The sequence below is a fragment of the Papio anubis genome, chromosome 16 (assembly GCF_008728515.1).
Source record: "Papio anubis isolate 15944 chromosome 16, Panubis1.0, whole genome shotgun sequence".
Classification (NCBI taxonomy): Eukaryota; Metazoa; Chordata; class Mammalia; order Primates; family Cercopithecidae; genus Papio; species Papio anubis.
The window spans coordinates 73721641-73742657 of record NC_044991.1 but is presented as its reverse complement, the minus strand read 5'-3'; the positions used below and the strand labels follow the sequence as shown (position 1 = coordinate 73742657).

The following is a 21017-nucleotide window of genomic DNA, read 5'->3' as shown; positions in this document are numbered from 1 at the left end:
AACCTTTTTTTTTTTTTTTTTTTTTTTTTTTTTTTTTGAGACAGAGTCTCACTCTGTACCCTGGCTGGAGAGCAGTGGCATGATCTCAGCTCACTGCAACCTTGCTTCCTGGGTTCAAGCGATTCTCCTGCCTCAGCCTCCTGAATAGCTGGGACTACAGGTAAGCACCACCACAAACCAGTGAATTTTTGTATTTTTAGTAGAGACAGCGTTTCACCATGTTGGCCAGGCTGATCTCAAACTCCTGACCTCAGGTGATCCACCCGCCTCAGCCTCCCAAAGTGCTGGGATTACAGGTGTGAGCCACTGCGCCAGGCCTCATTAACCTTTTTTTAAGGGGAGAAAACAGGCAGAGAGATATTAGGTCACCAGCCCAAGCTCTCATAGCTAGCGAGGGACAGAGCTGAAATGTGAAGCCAGGTCCAAGTCAGGCTAAAGGGGTCTAGGGAAGGAGACCGGAGCCACTGCTCCCAGAACTTGGCAGGGATCTGATTATCACCTGAGTCCCAAGAGCAGGGATCAGGCTCCCCTTGGGGCGCACAACTGTGGAGTGGGAGGGAAAGGGGAGCTATGTGGTTTCTCTGTGCCTCAGTTTCCTTCTCTGTAAAATGGGGCTAATTCTACCTTCCTGCTACCAAGATTAGAGACATTGCTTGGGAAAGGCTGTCTTTTTCTCTTCCCACACCTTCCACCCGCTCCTGCTTGTGGGCAGAGGATGAGGCAGCTTGCCCAAGCCTCTGGGAGGTGGACCCCGAAAAGGGCGGGACAAGGCAGCCAGGAGAGCTTCATTAAAGAGTGGAAAAGCAGAAGTGACAGGGATTCCCAAGTCCCAGCGATTCCCCCACTTCCTCTCCACCTGCCGCGGCTGCCAGCGACCGCCCGCCTGAAACCACTGCTGTTCGGGCAGCATGCCAGGCCACCCAGGAGCAGCTGAGCACCTTGTCAAGACCAGGTAGGTCTGGGAACTTTGGACACTGAGGGCTACAGGTGAGAAAACAGTCAGCCGTTGGGGGTGATGGATATGAACCCAAATCTTCAGCTCCACCATTCCCTGGCTGTGTGATCTTAGGCAAATCCTCACCTCTCTGAGCCTCAGTTCCCCATCTGTGAAATGTAAGGATAATGACATCTACAAGACTGTTGCCAGAATTGAATGAGAAAACGCATCCTTAGGACTTGGCACATGCTTGGCTCAGAGTAAGCACTCACTAAACAGCAGCTAGTTTCCCTGCCATTTTCAATACCCCGTGCGGGAATTGTCATCCAATATGACTTAGGACTGGCTTTCAATCCTTACAATGGTTTTTATTATTAGCTATTATTCCAAAAGCTACTGTGTTCCAAATATTAATTATATAGTAGAAGGGGGTGTTTAGTCCCAAATTCAAATGCCTTCGGGAGCTGGGAAGGGGATGCGCCTATGGGAGGCCACCTGCATGTGCAGACAGACCATTCCTTGATCAGCGGGAGGCAGTCTGCAGGGTTGCTCCCCTGTCGAAGGCGGGTAGTGGATACTCAGCTCCAGTTACCTGTTGCAAAGGGGGGAGCTCTAACCCAGATCTCATTTCTCAAGAAAAGCTGGAAACCCAGATTTTAATGTGAAACTTGCTTATTTCCAAATGGGTGCAGCTTACACACAAACACACACACACACATACACAGTGGGCCACAATAAAGCACATTTGCATATGATTCAGCCTTTAGGGCTTCAAGATTGTGACCTCCACTCCAGCCCCACAGGCCTTACTACATCTCCACTTCCCACTGTTCTGGTTCTCCCAACTCCCTATTTCCCAACACTCAGAGCACAGAACCTTTGCACACACTGTTCCTTCTGTCAGGGATGTCCAACTCCCTTCTTCACCTACAAACTGATACTTGTCCTTCCACCCCCAGCTGGAATGTCACCTCTTCCAGGAAGCCTTCCTGACTCCCAGGTAAAACTGAGTCACTCTCCATCTATCCCACCCCAGTCCAGGCCCAGGCCTACCATGCTCAGAATTCTTTTTTAATGAACTTCAACACTAATGATCTATTTAAGTCTCCTCAATTAGACTGTGAACTCCTTTAGTGGGACCAGGACTTAATTCTTGGGGTCCACAGGGGTCAGCACAGAGCTTGGCACAGAGGAGACGCGAGTGAACATTTACATCGTTGACATAAGTATCGTCAGAGTAACAAGTGGTGCAGTTTTATAGGATCCTTCTTCTGTGTCAGACCCCGTGTAAAGTGCTTTACATGCATTATTTCATTTTATTGTCCCAGAAGTCCTTTGACAAAGGTATCTGTATTAGTCTGGAATCACTGAGTTGCAAGTGACAGATTGATCTTGCACTGCCTTGAAACAAACAGACATTTTCTAGTGCGTGGTCCGGCATAGATTTGGGCTTCAGGCATGTCTGGATCCAGGTACTCCAGCAAGGCTACTGGGACTGTCTGTTTCCTAACACTGTTTTCCTTGTGTTGCCTTCATCCCAGGCCAATCCACACTACATGGTGGTCCCCAAGGCTTGAGGCATCCCTCCTACCAGCTTAGCTTTCAAGGCGACAAAGAGCAGGGGGTTTTTTTGTTTTTGTTTGTTTTGTTTTGTTTTGTTTTTTTGTCATTGCAGCAAAGCCCTGAGGAAAGCTCTCTTGGCACCTCCAGTCAGGTGTAATCCCTGCACCAGTCACCGTGGCCAGGGGATCAGAGGTACTTGGATCAACTAGACCCAGTCACATGCTTATCCTTCAAGCTGACGATGGTGGAGCAAGTCAGCGGCTTTGCCTGTAACTAACACAGCGATAGCCTCCCCACCACCCTCCCTGCCCTTTATCATCATATTCCCGTATAACCTTTCTGCCTGCTCTCACTTAAGAGAATGTATGATCTCTAACCTCAACTGGGCCTCAGTGTTGCCCAGCACATGTTATTGCCCTAGTTCATTTGTTCTCCCACTTTCCTGGGCAACCATTTTATACTTTTCTTCTTCCTCTTCAAGCATCCGTCACCTCCTCCAGCATCTTACCTTCTCTGCTGAGCTTGCTTCCTGCCAGCCTGAGCAAACAGAAGCAATCAGTCATGCTACTCCCAGTGAATATTTTTGGGGCACTCACAACACAGCAGACACTATTGTAGGCACTCGGGACATATCAGTGATCAAAAGGGACAAAGTCCCTGCCCCGGTGGAGTTGACTCTAGTGGTAGATAATAGCTGATGTGATGCTTACCATGTGCCAGAAACAAAGTGACCCCAGGAGGTACCTGCTTTGATTGTACCATTTTACAGGTGAGACAGCTGAGACACAGAGAGGTAATGATATGTACCCAAGGTCACAAAGCTGGCAAGTGGTGGAGCAGGAATTTGAGCCCAGGCAGTCCAGAGGTCATGCCCTAAGCATTACTCTGTTCTGCATATATCAGAGGATACTTTTCACAAGTGTACACATGTTGCCTGTTCATTCACCATCATCTGTACCTATTTCCTCTGCTTTCCCACCTGCTGTTAAGGATGAACGACCCCTGCTCCATTCTAAGAGCAGCCCCACCTTGCATGTTCTCAATCTCACCCTGTGCCCCCACCCCTACAGGTGTCGTTCCAGGGAGTCTCCCCTTTGTCAATGTCTCCCCTCTCGGTGAGATCTCCCACCTGTAAACATGCTCCTCACCTTATATGAATCCTCTTGGTCCAATTTCCCGTAGCGACCAGCCACTGCTTCATTTCTCCGCTGTTTTACTGCAGAAATTACTGGAAAGAGTTGTCTATATCTGTGTTTCCTATTCTTCTCCTTCCCATCTCTCCTGGACCCAGTCTAGTTGGGTTTTGGCCCAAAAGGCCACCAAACTGTCCCTGCCAAGGTCAGCAGTGACCTCTAAGCAGCTAACAGGCATTGCTCAGTCTTCATCTTTCTTGACCTGTTGGCTGCATTTGACGTACTTGATCACTCCCTTCTCCTTGAAACATTTTGTTTACTTGGCTTCCTAAGCATCACATTGGTTTTCCAGTCTCCTTTGCTGGTTCCTTCTCATCTAAGAGCCCCTAACTTTGGAGTGCCCTGAGGCATGTCCTTGGATGTCTTTCCTCCCCAGTGACACACTCTCTTGAGGAATCTCATCGTGCACCGTAGCTTTAGGTGGGGATATAAAGTTGGGAGACATCTATAAACCAATGACTTCCAATGTTATAACTCCAGCCTGACTTCCTCTCTGAATTCCTACCTTCTATTTCCAACCACCTTCTCAAAACCTCCACAGAATGGCTCAACTGAATCTCCAATTCAAGAGTTCTGAACTGAATTCCTCCTCTCTCCCCCTCCACTCAAACCTGTTTTGACCACAGAGTTCTCATCTCAAGAAATGACACCTCAGTGCTTCCAGTTACTCAGACACAAAAGCTCCTCATCATCCTTGACTCCCTTCTTTCTCTCACACCCCACAACCAATCAGCCTCTGCAAGTCTTGTTGACTCTGCCGATAAAATGTGTTCAGAATCCAAGTTTTCCTTACTAGTCCTCTGCCATAGCTCTTAATATAGTGCAAGCCCATGAAGGTAGCGACTTCGTTTTTTTCATTCCTGTTTCTCCAATGGTTAGCACAAAGTCGTTGCTTGATAAACGCTTGTTGAATGAATAAATATAAGGATAATAGAATATAAAAGTCCCTCACAGGCCAACTAGTCTACCCTCCTCACCCCTAAATTATAGAGGAGACCCTGAAGTTCAGAAAGAAGGTCCAGAATCATACAGCAAGCCACCAAGACTGAATTCAAGTGAAATTGTTTCTCTTCTCTCTCCTCTTACTCATTCTCTCTCTTTCACCTGTGCTTCTCACTCCATGACTCTTTCATTCTCTTGGATCAGTTGCCTTCACAAAACTGTAATGATGGACTCAAACAGGACAGACTTTCATCCTGACGTCCTCAGGAACTGCCTCTGAGTTGGGCTCTTCCCTGACAGTTCTAGCAAGAATAATCCTGGGGAAGGCTCTGATTGGTTCAGCTTGTGTCACGTGGGTATATAGTGAGTTACTCTGATGGGTCCACGTGGGTAACTAAAAGGGTGGATTCTGTTAGCAGAGCCTGCTGATGGGTTTGTGGGGCAGGGGCAGTGGACAGACACCCATCCACCTCCTGATAGAGATGCCCCTCAATTTCCTTGTGTGCAGGTGGAGGTCCTGGCACTTGGGGCTCTGGAAGGCCCTCGCCCCACTGCAGGCTGCCTGGGACGCCTTCTCCCAGCCTGTTCCAGCCAACTGTAGCCAGCTGCTGACCCAGCTCTTCCTGTGTGCCTCCCTGGCCGCTGCTGCTGCAGGTCTGGTTTATCACTGGCTGGCATTCTTGCTGCTTTATCCTCCTGGACCTTCAGCCATGGTGGCCACTGTCTGTGGCCTCCTGGTCTTCCTGAGCCTGGGCCTGGTGCCCCCAGTCCGCTGCCTGCTTGCACTCAGCGTGCCCACCCTGGGCACGGAGCAGGGACGCCGGCTGCTCCTGTCCTACAGCACTGCCACCCTGGCCGTTGCTGTGGTGCCCAACATCCTGGCCAACGTGGGTGCGGCCGGGCAGGTGCTGAGGTGTGTCACCGAGGGTTCCCTGGAGAGTCTGCTCAACACCACTCAACAGCTGCACGCAGCATCCAGGACTCTGGGCCCCGCAGGCCAGGCAGGCGGCCGGGGCTTGACATTTGAGGCCCAGGACAATGGCTCTGCCTTCTACCTTCACATGCTCAGGGTCACTCAGCAGGTCCTGGAGGATTTCTCTGGCCTGGAGTCCCTGGCCCGGGCAGCAGCACTAGGGACCCAGCGAGTGGTCACAGTGCTGTTTATGCTGGGCCTCCTGGTGGAGTCGGCATGGTACCTCCATTGCTACCTGACAGACCTGCGGTTTGACAATATCTACGCCACACAACAGCTGACCCAGCGGTTGGCACAGGCCCAGGCTACACACCTGGTGGCCCCTCCACCCACCTGGCTGTTCCAGGCGGCTCGGCTGAGGCTGTCACAGGAGGAGCTGTTGAGTTGTCTTCTAAGGCTGGGGCTGCTTGCCCTCCTCCTGGTGGCCACGGCTGTGGCAGTGGCCACAGACCATGTAGCCTTCCTCCTGGCACAGGCGACCGTGGACTGGGCTCAGAAGTTGCCAACTGTGCCCATCACGCTCACGGTCAAGTACGATGTAAGTGTGATGATGGGAAGAAGGAAGGGAGTCGTTGTTTTGAGAGAGGGGGGCAGTCTGTTAAACCCTTGACTTGTGATTAAATTTGACTTGCCTCCAAGAAATAGCCCGTGAATCAGCCATGGGGCCCTGCACCATGGGTAGTGGGACTCATCGGATACCCACAACGGCCCTAGGAAGTGGGTTCCATTTTCACTTCCTATTGCAGTTGAGGATGCTGAAACCCAGACACCTTAAAATAACTTGCGTCCAAGGTCACCCATCACAAGTGGCAGCATGTCCTAGCCTCATTTTCCTCATTGGTACAAATCAAATCAATCCTCCTAATCCTACGAGGCTATTGTGTCTTACAATGTGATATTGTCCTAAAGTACCTAGTAAGCTCCATGGCACATAAGAGATATTTAATAAAGAGTGGCTGTTATTAATAGCTCACATCTGTCTATATCAGACTGGAGGAGGACTTTGGAATGGGCTTGATCAGAAGGCAGCCAACTATAGCCTTCCGGAGTCTTTGTAAAGAAGGTATTTTTTAGAACACAGCCATGCCATTTGTCAATATATTGTCTGTGGCTGCCCTACAAAGGCAAAGTTGAGTAATTGCAACAGAGACTGTATGGCCTGCAAAGCCTGAAATATTTACTATTTTAAAAATGATATAGAAATATTTACTATCGACTTATAATCAGATATATTACTATCAGATCAAGAGTTGTATTTTTCGATCCTTTCTTTTGCCAGAGATCTTTTTATTTTTAATTTTGAGTAGAGAGGTCTCACACAAAAGTCCATTGCATAAAACATATCAAAGTGTCAGACTCTGAGCTAATAATATTAACAGCTTATATTTATCAAGTACTTATTACATACTAAGAAAGTGTTTTTCAAACTGCACAAAATCAATTTAATCAATTTAAGAAGTCATAGACAGTTTTTTAAATGAAATAGAATCGACTGGAAAATTATAAGATTATATCTTAGACAATAAGGGAGTGTATGGGTTTGTGAATATTTTCTTCAGTTATAATACAATCTGTGCTTTCAAGGTGCTGTAAAATGCATTTCTTTTCTTTCCTTTTTTGAGACAGGGTTTCACTCTGCTGCCCAGGCCAGAAAGCAGTGGTGCAATGGTGCAATGGTGCAATCACAGCTCACTGTAACCTTGACCTCCTGAGCTCAAAGGAGCCTCCCACTTCACCTACCTTGGCCTTCCAAGTAGCTGAGACTACAGGCATGCACCACCACCCAGTTAATTTTTCATATGTTTTTAGAGATGGTGTCTCACTATGTTGCCCAGGCTGGTCTCGGACTCCTGGGCTCAGGCATTCTTCTCACGTCAGCCTCCCAAAGTGTTGGGCTTACAGGCGTAAGCCACCATGCCTGGCCTGTAAGTCGCATTTCTTACCATAGGTCACAGTAAAGAAATGTGTCAGGCAATGTTCTAAGTATGTTTCCTGATTTACTGTTTTTCACCAAATCTCAGATAGTCATCAATTGCAAGTCACATCATTATTTTATGTATCCTTAGGGCAGAAAATGCTACCAATTCAACTTTGACACAATGTTTTCTTATCATTTAGAATTTTAATTGTATTTGTATAAAATAGTTCACTTACAATTTAACATAGGTTTATTTTGTCATATATTTGTCACGCATACATAAAAAAAAAAAAATAGGGGGCTTGGCATGGTAGCTCATGCCTATAATCCCAGCAATTTGTGAGGCTGAGGTGGGTGGATCACCTGAGGTCAAGAGTTCAAGACCAGCCTGGCCAACAACATGGTTTGGCAAAAGAACCTGTTTCAGACTTCTAGTCTCATTGGGTGCTCCTCAAACCCTGGGATTGAGGTCCCTCTCAAACCCTCAAACCCTCCTCAAAACGCTACCAATTCAACTTTGACACAATGCTTTCTTATCATTTAGAATTTCAATCAAATTTGAATTGGTAGCATTTTGAGGAGGGTTTGAGGGTTTGAGGAGGACCCAATGAGACTAGGAGTCTGAAAAAGATTCTTTTGCCAAATAAAAATCACCATACAAATGTTACTATCGTTAGTATCTTTGAGCAGAATATTTTAGAGAAAACAAATTGTCTATGGATGTTTGCTCTTTGCTGAGTCCTTAGTGAATACTTTAGAGGTCTTATTCCATCCATTTCTTCCTTCACAGAAATGGGGTTATTTCTGTACCCATTTTGCAGATGAAGGCAGGGAAAGCTGGACAAGCCTCCTCTAGAGGTGGGGAGTGGCCAGAGGGGCCCTCAGTTGACGCCGTCTTTTTCTCCTTTCTCAAGGTGGCATACACTGTCCTGGGCTTCATCCCTTTCCTCTTCAACCAGCCGCCCCCGGAGAGCCCCTTCCTCTCTGTCCACAGCTCCTACCAATGGGAGCTCGGCCTCACCTCCGCCCGCTGCCCACTGCTACCCGCCCGGCGTCCCCGCGCGGCCGCCCCGCTGGCCGCGGGGGCCCTGCAGCTCCTGGCGGGCTCCACGGTGCTCCTGGAGGCCTACGCCCGCCGCCTGCGGCACGCCATCGCCGCTTCCTTCTTCACAGCCCAGGAGGCGAGGAGGGTCCGCCACCTGCACGCCCGGCTTCAGCGAAGACACGACAGGCACCAAGGCCAGCAGCTGTCCCTGGGGGCTCCTTCCTGCGCCCCACACCCAGACCTGCCTGCAAGCCTCCGGCATGGATAGACTACAGGCTGGATGCCTTGAAGAACCGAGAGCAGAGAGGGAGAGGGGAAAGAGCTTTGGAGTTGCAGAGACCTGAGTTGTAGCCTCGGTTCTGTGCCGCCTCCCTGTGTGACCTTGGGTAGGTCACTTCACCGCGCTGAGCTTCGGCTTCCACCTCTGCATAACGACTGCATATTTACCATTGATGGGACCTGTTTCCCACGCAGGGATGTGGTCAGGATGGAAGGAAATACTGGGCGTGATAGGCCTGGATAACCGGTAAAGAACTGTGCAAAGGCGAAGACAAGGGGTGCAGAGACAGCTCATGGTTCCTCCAGGCCTGCTGGAGATCAGGCTCATCTCATCTGCACCAACTGCTCTACCTGTTAGATGGAGAACTTGCATCATGAATTTCTCGAAATGCTCCTGAAACTTATTTATGTGCCTCAAAATCCTGTAAACTCATTTATAGTAACCCACAGTTTTAATTTTATAAATAAATGTATTTATTAAATCTTAGATTATGTTATTCCTCTGCCTCGAATTCCTTCAGGGTCTTTCCATTGCCAGGATTAGATTGCCAAATTAAAATATAGGACACTTAGTTCAACTTGAATTTCAGATAAACAACAAATACTTGTTTAATTAAAAACTTAAATGAAATTTAACAGAGTTTAACTGAGCAAAGAACGCAGCCCCCAGAGCCAGAATAGGTTCAGAGCAACTCTGGGGGGTGCAACATGGTCAGATAATGTTTATGGGCAGAAAAAGGAAAGAGATATACAGAAAACACACGTGAGGTACAAAAACAGCTGGATTGGTTACAGCTTGGCATTTGCCTTATTTGCACACAGTTTGAACAGTTGGCCACCTTTGATTTATAGCTTCAATGCTATTCCCATCAAGCTATCATTGACTTTCTTCACAGAATTAGAAAAATCTACTTTAAATTTCATATGGAATCAAAAACGAACCCATATAGGCAAGGCAATCCTAAGCAAAGAGAACAAAGCCAGAGGCATCATGCTACCTGACTTCAAACTATACTACAAGGCTACAGGAACCGAAACAGGATGATGCTGGTACCAAAACAGATATATAGACCAATGGAACAGAACAGAGGCCTCAAAAATAACACCACACATCTACACCCATCTGATCTTTGACAAACCTGACAAAAACAACCAATGGGGAAAGGATTCCCTATTTTAAAAATAGTATTGGGAAAACTGGCTAGCCATATGCAGAAAACTGAAACATCTTATACAAAAATTAACTCGAGATGGATTAAATATTTAAACATAAGACCTAAAACCATAAAAGCCCTAGAAGAAAACCTATGCAATACTATTCAGGACATAGGCATGGGCAAAGACTTCATGACTAAAACACCAAAAGCAATGGAACAAAAGCCAAAACTGACAAATGGGATCTGATTAAACTGAAGAGTTTCTGCACAGCAAAAGAAACTATCAGAGTGAACAGGCAACCTACAGAATGGGAGAAAATTTTTGCAATCTATCCATCTGACAAAGGGCTATTATACACAATCTACAAGGAACTTAAACAAATTTACAAGAAAAAAGCAAACAATCCCATTAAAAAGTGGGTGAAGGATATGAACAGACACTTTTCAAAAGAAGACATTTAGAGAGCCAACAAATTTGTGAAAAAAACTCATAATCACTGGTCATTAGAGAAATGCAAATCAAAACCACAATGAGATACCATCTCACATCAGTTAGAATGGCGATCATTAAAAAGTCAGGAAACAGCAGATGCTGGAAAGGATGTGGAGAAATAGGAACGCTTTTACTCTGTTGGTGGGAGTGTAAACTAGTTCAGCCATTGTGGAAGATGGTGTGGTGATTCCTCCAGGATCTAGAACTGAAAAATACCATTTGACCCAGCAATCCCATTACTGGGTGTATACTCAAAGGATTATAAATCATTCTACTATAAAGATACATGCACATGTATGTTTATTGCAGTACTATTAACAATAGCAAAGACTTGGAACCAACCCAAATGCCCATCAATGATAGACTGGATAAAGAAAATGTGGCACATATACACCGTGGAATACTATGCAGCCATAATGAGTTCATGTCCTTTGCAAGGACATGGATGAAGCTGGAAACCATCATTCTCAGCAAACTAACACAGGAACAGAAAACCAAACACCGCATGTTCTCACTCATAAGTGGGAATTGAACAATGAGAACATATGGGCACAGGGAGGGGAATATCACACACTGGGGCCTGTTGGGGGATGGGGGCAAGGGGAGGGATAACATTAGGAGAAATACCTAATGTAGATGACGGGTTGATGGGTATAGCAAGCCACCATGGCACGTGTATACCTATGTAACAAACCTGCATGTTCTGCACATGTATCCCAGAATTTAAAGTATAAAAAAAATTTTTTTGATTGGCTTTGCTTACCTCTGATGATCTTGAGATCTAGGAGAGCCTTAAGGTTCTTGGCAAATAAAGAAATAAATAAATAAATAAAAGCCATTTTTTATAAGGTTTGAGCAGGTAGTACATTTATTTTGTTGTTTTAAAAGATAGGTGAGAATTAAAATGTTTAAATGGTGTTTACTTCCAAGGTGATTCTTTTCATATTGTTATTATTATTATTAGAGATATTGTCTTGCTTAGTCTCCCAGGCTGGACTGGACTGCAGTGGCACAATCTCAGCTCATTACAACTTGCCCTCTTGGGTTCAATCGATTCTCGTGCCTCAGCCTCTTGAGTAGCTGGGATTATAGGTGTGCACCACCACCGCTAATTTTTTATTTTTAGTAGGGACAGGGTTTTGCCATGTTGACCAGGCTGGTCTTGAACTCCTGACCTCAAATGATCCGCCTGTTTTGGCCTCCCAAAGTGCTGAGATTACACACATGAGCCACCATGTCTAGCCTATTTCCAAAGTAATTCAATGAAAGCAATAATTTGAGTTGGTTTCAGATCTTTTTCTTTAATGAGGAACAACTGTAATATGGGTACAAAATTTTAATGCTCAGGAAAAATTGGCCTAGTCCTTATGGAAATTATATTGATTGAGGTTTTTTTCAAACTACTTTAGTTGTGTTTACTATTATTAACATTAAGTGCCAGGAGCGGTGGCTCACGCCTGTAATCCCAGCACTTTGTGAGGCCAAGGCGGGCGGATCACAAGGACAGGAGATCGAGACCATCCTGGCTAACACGGTGAAACCCCGACTCTACTAAAATACTAAAAATTAGCCAGGCATGGTAGCAGGTGCCTGTAGTCCCAGCTACTCAGGAGACTGAGGCAGAATGGCATGAACCCGGGAGGCGGAGCTTGCAGTGAGCCAAGATTGCACCAGTGCACTCCAGCCTGGGTGACAGAGTGAGACTCCGTCTCAAAAAAAAAAAACAATAGGCCGGGCGCGGTGGCTCAAGCCTGTAATCCCAGCACTTTGGGAGGCCGAGACGGGCGGATCACAAGGTCAGGAGATCGAGACCATCCTGGCTAACACGGCGAAACCCCGTCTCTACTAAAAACACAAAAAATTAGCCGGGCGAGGTGGCGGCGCCTGTGGTCCCAGCTACTCGGGAGGCTGAGGCAGGAGAATAGCGGGAACCCGGGAGGCGGAGCTTGCAGTGAGCTGAGATCTGGCCACTGCACTCCAGCCTGGGTGACAGAGCGAGACTCCGTCTCAAAAAAAAAAAAAAAAAAAAAAACAACAACAGAAAACAAAAAACATTAAGTGGCATTGACTTGGATTAAGTAGTAACAAAAACAAGTATGAGACTTTCTAGTGATTTTTGATCCCAAGGGGTTTATCACTGATGGGCCTTCATATGTGTACTTGAAAACAAAATATACACAAGTGTTGTACTGGTTTGAAAATTTTAGTGGTGAAAGTTACCTGGTCAGTTGACAGTACTGTATCTAGAAACCAATCTTGGAAATGTATGATGATGCTTTTTTATTTATTTATTTTATTTTATTTTTGAGATGGAATCTTACTCTGTCGTCCAGGCTGGAGTGCAGTTGGGTGATCTGGGTTCACTGTAACTTTCACTTCCCAGGTTCAAATGATTCTCGTGCCTCAGCCTCCCAAGTAGTGGAGATTACAGGCGCGTGCCACCATGCTTGGCTAATTTTTTAATATTTTTTAGTAAAGATGGGATTTCACAATGTTTACCGGGCTGGTCTTGAACTCCTGGCCTCAAGTGATATACCCTCCTCAGCCTCCCAAAGTGCTGGGATTACAGGTGTGAGCCACCATACCTGACAATGATGCTCTTTTAAATAGCTGAAAAGAAATTATTGTATGCTTGTTCTTACTTTGTCCTTGTTTTGTTGTATAGCATTTAAGTGAAAGGAGATTATTTATCCTCATACTGAATTTCCAAAAATTATATTTGCATTTATCATATTTTAGTGATGGAGAGAAATGTTAGTTGTCTTACTTTGATAAGTTCAGCGTAGGACCTATCACATTTTTTATGCTTTTAGCCACAATTCTGTCACTAGAATGCTAGCAATGAGACATATGCAATGAATAACTTAACTACTTTAATACTGTGGTTTGAAGTGCTGCAGGCAGTAGCTCCTAAACGCCAAATCACAGTGTTTTAATTTATGACATGTTAGACTGATAGGATTTTCTGGAGTAAAAATATCTATTAACTAATCCTTGTGCTGTTAAATTACAGGGTTTTGACTCTTGGGTCTGAAGAAGGCACTGGCTCCTGCTTAATCCTGAGCATTGACACCAGTCAAAGCCCTGTCATCAGACCTAGGAGAAGCCGACAATCAAAATGATTGGCTTTTATTTTATTTTATTTTATTTTTTTGAGGTGGAGCCTCACTCTGTCACCCAGGCTGGAGTGCAGTGGTGCAATCTTGGCTCAGTGCAACCACCACCTCTTGGACTCAAGCAATTCTCCTGCTTCCAGCCTCTGAGTACCTGGGCTTACAGGCATGCACCACCATGCCCGGCTAATTTTTGTACTTTTAGCAGAGATGGGGTTTCGCCATGTTGGTCAGGCTGGTTTTAAATTCCTGACCTAACGTGATCTGCCAGCATGAGCTACTGTGCCCAGCCGTGATCTGCTTTCAAAAGACACAGGGCTAGCTGGGCACAGTGGCTCACGCCTGTAATCCCAGCACTTTGGGAGGCCAAGGTGGGTGGATCACCTGAGGTCAGGAGTTCAAAATCAGCCTGACCAAAATGGTGAAACTCCGCCTCTACTGAAAATACAAAAATTAGCTGGGCATAGTGGCAGACACCTGCAATCCCAGCTACTCGGGAGGCTGAGGCAGGAGAATCGCTTGGACCTGCGAGGCGGAGTTTGCAGTGAGATGAGATTGCGCCATTGCACTCCAGCCTGGGTGACAGAGCCACAATCCATCTCAGAAGAAAAAAAAAAAAAGACACAGGGCCAGAAATTAAAACTATTCAATCCCTCTAGGCTCAGGGACTACTGCAGAAGAGGTAGACACATGAGATTGTAAGGGCCAGTTTTGAGGGATAAGATTAGTTCAGGGCCAGGCGTAGTGGCTCATGCCTCTAATCCCAGCACTTTGGGAGGCTGAGGCAGGTGGATCACAAGGTCAAGAAATCGATACCATCCTGGCTAACACCGTGAAACCCCATCTCTACTAAAAATACAAAAAAATTAGCCGGGTGTGGTGGCGGGCACCTGTAGTCCCAGCTAGTTAGGAGGCTGAGGCAGGAGAATGGCATGAATCCGGGAGGCGGAGCTTGCAGTGAGCCAAGATCATGCCACTGCGCTTCAGCCTGGGTGACAGAGCGAGACTTTGTCTCAAAAAAAAATTATTTCAGTTTTTCTATAAATTAAACATTAACACCAAAACCACACTGATGCAAGGCCAGCATCTGGGCCTTCCTGGAGCATTAATCTACTCTTTAACAGAAAATTGTAAAAGATTATAAAAAGTTTATGGAACTCTTACCTTATGATCAAACTGATTACATTTGGATAGATTTGTTTATAAGGTTTTATTAAAATTAGTTTTAACATTAATAATATACCATATAAAGGTAAAATTTGGTTTTCTCTTGAACAAAATGTTCATGTAAGAGATAAGAGATTTTTGAGTAAAACTACAGAAAAAGAGAGTCTCTCCCTCTTAGCTGGCCTCATGCTGTCTTTATTAGGGCTTATTGTTTGGGAAGCTGAGTCTCCTCACTATCAAAGGGTAAGCTGTTTTGTATTATCATTTTTGCTAAATGAATGGCTATTTTATAGTGACCTGTATAATCCTATTTTGTGATGTCAGGTGTCTCAAAACTTTGATCTCTGACAAACTTTCCAATGGCAAAATTTCAAGTTCTAAATTCAGTCTTTTTGACCTCAAACTAACTTTTTTGGGTATAAGGTTCCCTGAAGTCCAAGAGAGATATATTAGGTGTATTTGGGTTGTTTGTTATGTTAGAATTATGCAGGAAGCATTGTTAGTCAGAGGTGGTGTTCAGCTTCCTTTGGGATTTATTTATTTTTTTATTAGATGGGTCTTGCTCTGTTGCCCAGCTGGAGTGCAGTGGCACAATCTCAGCTCACTGCAGCCTGTACCTCCCAGGTTCAAGTGATTTTTGTGCCTCAAGCTTCCAAGTAGCTGGGATTACAGGCATGCATCACGACGTCCAACTGATTTTTGTATGTTTAGTGGACGTAAGGTTTTGCCATGTTGGCCAGACTGGTCTTGAACTCCTGACCTCAGGTGATCCACCCGCCTTGGCCTCCTGAAGTTCCGGGATGATATGAGAGTTCTAAAATTCTGATATGTCTTAATATATGTTGTCACAGTAATTATTATTATTATGTTAACTGGTATGCCACAGGAATAACAAAATACCCTCGCTAACTGTGCCTTTATGGCTGTCTTAAAACTTTTGTCATCCACAATTGTAGTTTTGCTTTGATCCTTCTCAAAAAGTGACTTACATTCAGCTACAGTCCAGGGCTTTCTTCTTTGGGGAAGTTTATGAAAAATTCAACCTCTTGAATGCAGGTTTCTGATAACTTTGTAGACTGTGCCGTTGGATTAGAGAGAAAACTTCCAGGGCACTAACTGAAATGCTGATATGTTCATAAAGATTGCTAACTCAATATGAAGCATACCAGAAGTTGATTGCATGGACTGAATTAATGGAGACTGAAATAATTTTTTATGGTTTTTTTGTTTGAAATATTGCTGATTTTGTTTTGTTTTGTTTTTCAGAGCCTGGATAATTATTTTTCTTTGGAGTTTTTATTGCCTCTGAGTATACTTTAAGTATATTGAATACAAGGTGCTTTCCTCAAACAGAATTTGAGGCATAGTTCTCTCTATGCCTAATTTCTTCATAATTTATAAATTATTTGTGAATATTCTTAATTCATGGCAATGTGTTTGCTTGCATACATTCAATAAGAATCTATTTTATTTTATACTGTGACACAGGTGGATGAACTGGTTATTTTCCCAGGTCTTTGACTGAAATGGCCTTGTGAGAGGTTCCAGCAAGGCCAATTTAAGAGAGCCTATGTGGACAGTAATTCTTGCTGCACTTTGTGGAATAATCAGGCCACGTTTATGGGACTGCAGCTTATTTTGCAGGTGGGTTTGTCTTGCTGAGATTTGTCTTTGGTGGAAGTAGGGGACTGGAAAAAGAAAGATTGTTTCAGAAGAAAAGGACAGTATTAGATTAACCTGTGTGATTCCTGGGGGACCACATGTTACCCATGGTATGAGGCTGCCCAGGATGCCCCTCCTCAATATGAAGCAGCTGGAATGATCAACAAGATTCCTCATGAATGAGGAATTGATATTTATGTATATACTATATTATTCTTTTTTTAAGATGGGGTCTCGCTCTATTGCCCAGGCTGGAATGCAGTGGTGCTATCTTGGCTCAACCTCTGCCTCCTGGTCCAAGTGATTCTTCTGCCTCAGCCTCCTGAGTAGCTGGGATTACAGGTGTGCACCACCATGCCCAACTAATTTTGTGTTTTTAATAGAGACGTTTTAGTATATTGGCCAGGCTGGTCTTGAAATCCTGACCTCAATATATACTATATTATTCTTTTTTCTTTTTTTTTTTTTTTTAGACGGAGTCTCGCTCTGTCGCCCAGGCTGGAGTGCAGTGGCCGGATCTCAGCTCACTGCAAGCTCCGCCTCCCGGGTTCCCGCCATTCTCCTGCCTCAGCCTCCCGAGTAGCTGGGACTACAGGCGCCCACAACCGCGCCCGGCTAATTTTTTGTATTTTTAGTAGAGACGAGGTTTCACCGTGGTCTCGATCTCCTGACCTTGTGATCCGCCCGCCTCGGCCTCCCAAAGTGCTGGGATTACAGGCGTGAGCCACCGCGCCCGGCCTTTATTCTTTTTTCATCTTTAGTAAGCGTTCAGTCAGAGTCTCGATGTGATTTTCTTTATCATTTAGAACTTGTTCTGCGTGTACTTTGGAGTCTTCAAATGTTATTTTCTGTTTATTAAGTTCACTCACTTGTTCTTTCCATACTTCAGCTTCTTGAAAAAGCTGTTGCTGGCTTTCCTGAAGTTGAGAATTTTCATTCAAAGCATCTTGTATTGCTATCTTCAGTGGTTCTTCATTCATTTGAAATCTCTTGAAGGTCATTTTGGCTTTAGCTACTTGGGATTTGAGGGATTTTGACTCATCTTCTAGAAACTGTATTCTTTTGGATATATCCGCCATCAATTCATCTTGTTCAGAATGTTTAGATTTCTCTTCTTTTAACTCTTTTTCTAGAAAGAGTATTTCATGCTCAAGTTCAGAATTGGACCTGTTTACCTTTTCACAGGTTGCCTCCAAACTTTGTGCTTCTGTTGCCTCCTTCTCAGAGCTGGCATCCTCTAAAGATGACTCTACTTCATAGGCTTCATACTCTTTTTGAATAAGGCTAAATTTTTCAAGTAGTTTACATTTTTCTTCAATTAGTCCAGAAAGTGCTACAGCAAACTTTTTCTCTCTTCCCACATAAAGCTGACTCCTAACCGATCTAAAACTTCTCCACAAGAAAAAGGGAACAGCAAAAAATCCAACAACAGCTGCACATATCACCAATTCCCATGGAAAACCGTAAGGAGTCGAATCTGGTCTCCTGCCTTCAGGCAGTGCTGCCGCAACCCTGCGTGGCTCCTCCAGGACCAGCCCCCAGTAAGGCTGAGGGGTAGCCCCAGGCTCCTTCATAGCGATATTATTTGTAGTATCTAAGGGAGCTATTACTCCTAATTTCGCAGTGGCCATACACCCTGTGATGATATTTTTTGTAATATATAAGAGAAATATTATTCTAGCATCACAGTGGGTTTGCACCCTATGATGATATTCTTCATAACATCTAAGAAGATATTTCTAATATCACAGTGAATGTACACCCTGTGTGTACTCTCTGTGATGATACACGTAATACCTAAGGGAGATATTACTCCTAATATCACACTGTGTATACATCCTGTTATGATATTATTCAGACTATCTAAGGAGATATTACTCCTAATATCACAGTGGGTGTACACCCTGTGATGATATTATTTGTAATATCTAAGGGGAATACTACTCCTAATATCACAGTGGGATACATCTGTGATATTATTCATAATATCTAAGGGAGCCTTACTCCTAACATCACAGTGGGTGTACACCATCTGATGATATTTTTCATAAAATCTAAGAGAAATATTACTCTAATCTCATGGTGGGTGTACACCCTGTGATGATATTATTCACGACATCTAAGGAGACATTACTCCTAATATCACAACGGATTTATACCCTATATGTATATGCCTTGGTGATTTAGTACATAACACCTAAAGGAGATATTCCTGTTAATATCACACTGGATGTATACCCTGTTAGGATATTATTCATAATATCTAAGATGGTATTACTCCTAAGACCACAGTGGGTGTACACCCTTTGATTTTATTCATAATATCTTGGGGAGACATTACTCCTTATATCACAGTGGATGTATGCCCTGTGATGTATTCATAATATCTAAGGGAGACATTTCTCCTAATATTATTTGTAATAGCTAAGCGTGATATTTCTTTTAATGTCACAGTGAGTGTACAGTCTGTGATATTATTCGTAACATCTAAGGGAGATATAATTTCTATTTGTCACAGTGGGTGTACACCTTGTGATATTATTCCCAATCTCCAAGGGAGATGTTACTCCTAACGTCATATTGGGTGTACACCCTTTAATATTTTTAGGAATATTCAAGTTAGATATTATTCCTAATGTCACAGTGGGTGTACACTCTGTGATATAATTCATAATATCCAAGGGAGATATTACACTTAATCTCACAGTGATTGTACACCCAGTGATATTATCGTAATATCCAAAAGAGATATTACTCCTAATATCACAGTGGGTGTACAGCCTGTGCTATTATTTGTAATATCCAAGGGAGATATTACTTCTATTCTCACAGTGGGCTTACACCCTGTGTGTAGTCCCTGTGATATTATTCATGATATTCAGGGGAGATATTATTCCTAATATCACAGTGTGTGTAGACCCTGGGTGTACATTCTGTGATATTATTTGTAATATCCAAGGGAGATATTACTCCTAATGACACAGTTGGCGTAATTCCTGTGACATTAATTGTAATATTGAAGGGAGCTATTACTCCTAATATCACAGTGGGCAGTGTCATGCCGTGTATGTACACCTGCCGTGATAGTATGCGTAATATCAAAGGGAGATATTACTCCTAATATCATAGTGGGGTTTGTTACCCACTGTGTGTACACCTACGGTGATATTATTCATAATATCCAAATCAGATATCACTCCTAATATCATAGTGGGGGGTGTTAACCACTATGTGTAACCCATGGTGATATTACTCCTAATATCCAATGTACATTTTACTCCTAATAACGCAGTGGCAGATGTTACACCCTGGGTGTACACTTGCAGTGATGTTAGTTATAATATTGAAGGGAGGTATTACTCCTAATATGACAGTGGGGGGTGTTACAGCCTGTATGTACACCCACGGTGATATTATTCATAATATGTAAGGGAAATATTACTCCTAATATCACAGTGGGTGTACACCCTGTGATATTATTCGTAATATCCAACGGAGATGTTACTCCTAATATCAAAGTGCATTTATACCCTGTGATCTTATTCTTAATATTCAAGATTGATACTACTCCTAGTATCACAGTGTGTGTACACCCAGTGATATTATTCGTAATATCCTAGGGGAATATTACTGCTAATATCACAGCGGGTGTACACCCTGTGATATGATTCCTAATATCTAAGGGAGATATCACTCCTTTTTTTATTCTTTTTTTTGAGACAGAGTCTCACTCTGTCTCCCAGGCTCTAGTGCAGTGGCCGGATCTCAGCTCACTGCAAGCTCCACCTCCCCGGTTTATGCCATTCTCCTGACTCAGCCTCCTGAGTAGCTGGGACTACAGGCACCCGCCACCTCACCCGGCTAGGTTTTTTGTTTTTTTTTTTTTGTATTTTTTAGTAGAGACAGGGTTTCACCGTGTTAGCCAGGATGGTCTCGATCTCCTGACCTCATGATCCGCCCGTCTCGGCCTCCCAAAGTGCTGGGATTACAGGCGTGAGCCACTGCGCCTGACCAATATTACTCCTTTTATCACAGTGTGTGTACACCCTGTGCATACACCCTGTGATATTATTCGTAATATCTAAAAGATATTGCTGGAAGGCTTTGCGCATGTTGGGATGAAAATGAGATGGAGGTCATGATCTTTTTAAGAGTGGAGAAGAATGAACACAAAATATCATTTTATAAAGTCAATTGCAGCATCTCTGTCCATGAAGAAGGAACTACTGGTTACTCAAGCATCTCCAGTACTTTTATCACAGCTGGCACAAAGGAGATATAAGAAAAAGTGCAAGGTGAGGTAAAAAAGGTAGGGCCTTATAACTATGTGTGGCATGCTAAGGACTTTTATCCTGAAGTCAATGGAAAGAATCATAAACAGGAAAGTAACACAGAAAGATCTGAGAAAGATCAATCCACAGGATACACTGGGGAGAGAAGATACTGAACACAGAAGAGCTAGGTACACTATTATACTTGTTCAGGCAAGAAAGGTAAGGGTCTAAACTAGGGGCAGTGGAAGTAAGGTTGGTAACAGGTACAAACATGAGGGTTCTTCAGATGACTAATACAGAA

The 21017-nt window shown here is 44.1% G+C and overlaps 2 protein-coding genes across 2 annotated transcripts; one reads left to right on the top strand and one right to left on the bottom strand.

The window, feature by feature from the left end:
- Nucleotides 1-241: 241 nt before the first annotated feature.
- OCSTAMP (osteoclast stimulatory transmembrane protein) lies at nt 242-9332 on the top strand. Its single transcript, XM_021920976.2, is given in 4 exon segments — nt 242-6146; nt 8441-8795; nt 8798-8859; nt 8861-9332. Coding segments are annotated over 4 exon segments (1734 nt in total). The 5' UTR covers nt 242-5063; the 3' UTR covers nt 9095-9332.
- Nucleotides 9333-17139: 7807 nt separating this feature from the next.
- On the bottom strand, nt 17140-20230 carry LOC110740492 (cTAGE family member 2-like). The gene has a single exon (XM_031656808.1). It carries the CDS (start codon nt 18071-18073, stop codon nt 17183-17185), a length of 891 nt encoding a protein of 296 aa, XP_031512668.1. The 5' UTR covers nt 18074-20230; the 3' UTR covers nt 17140-17182.
- Between the last annotated feature and the right edge of the window lie 787 nt (nt 20231-21017).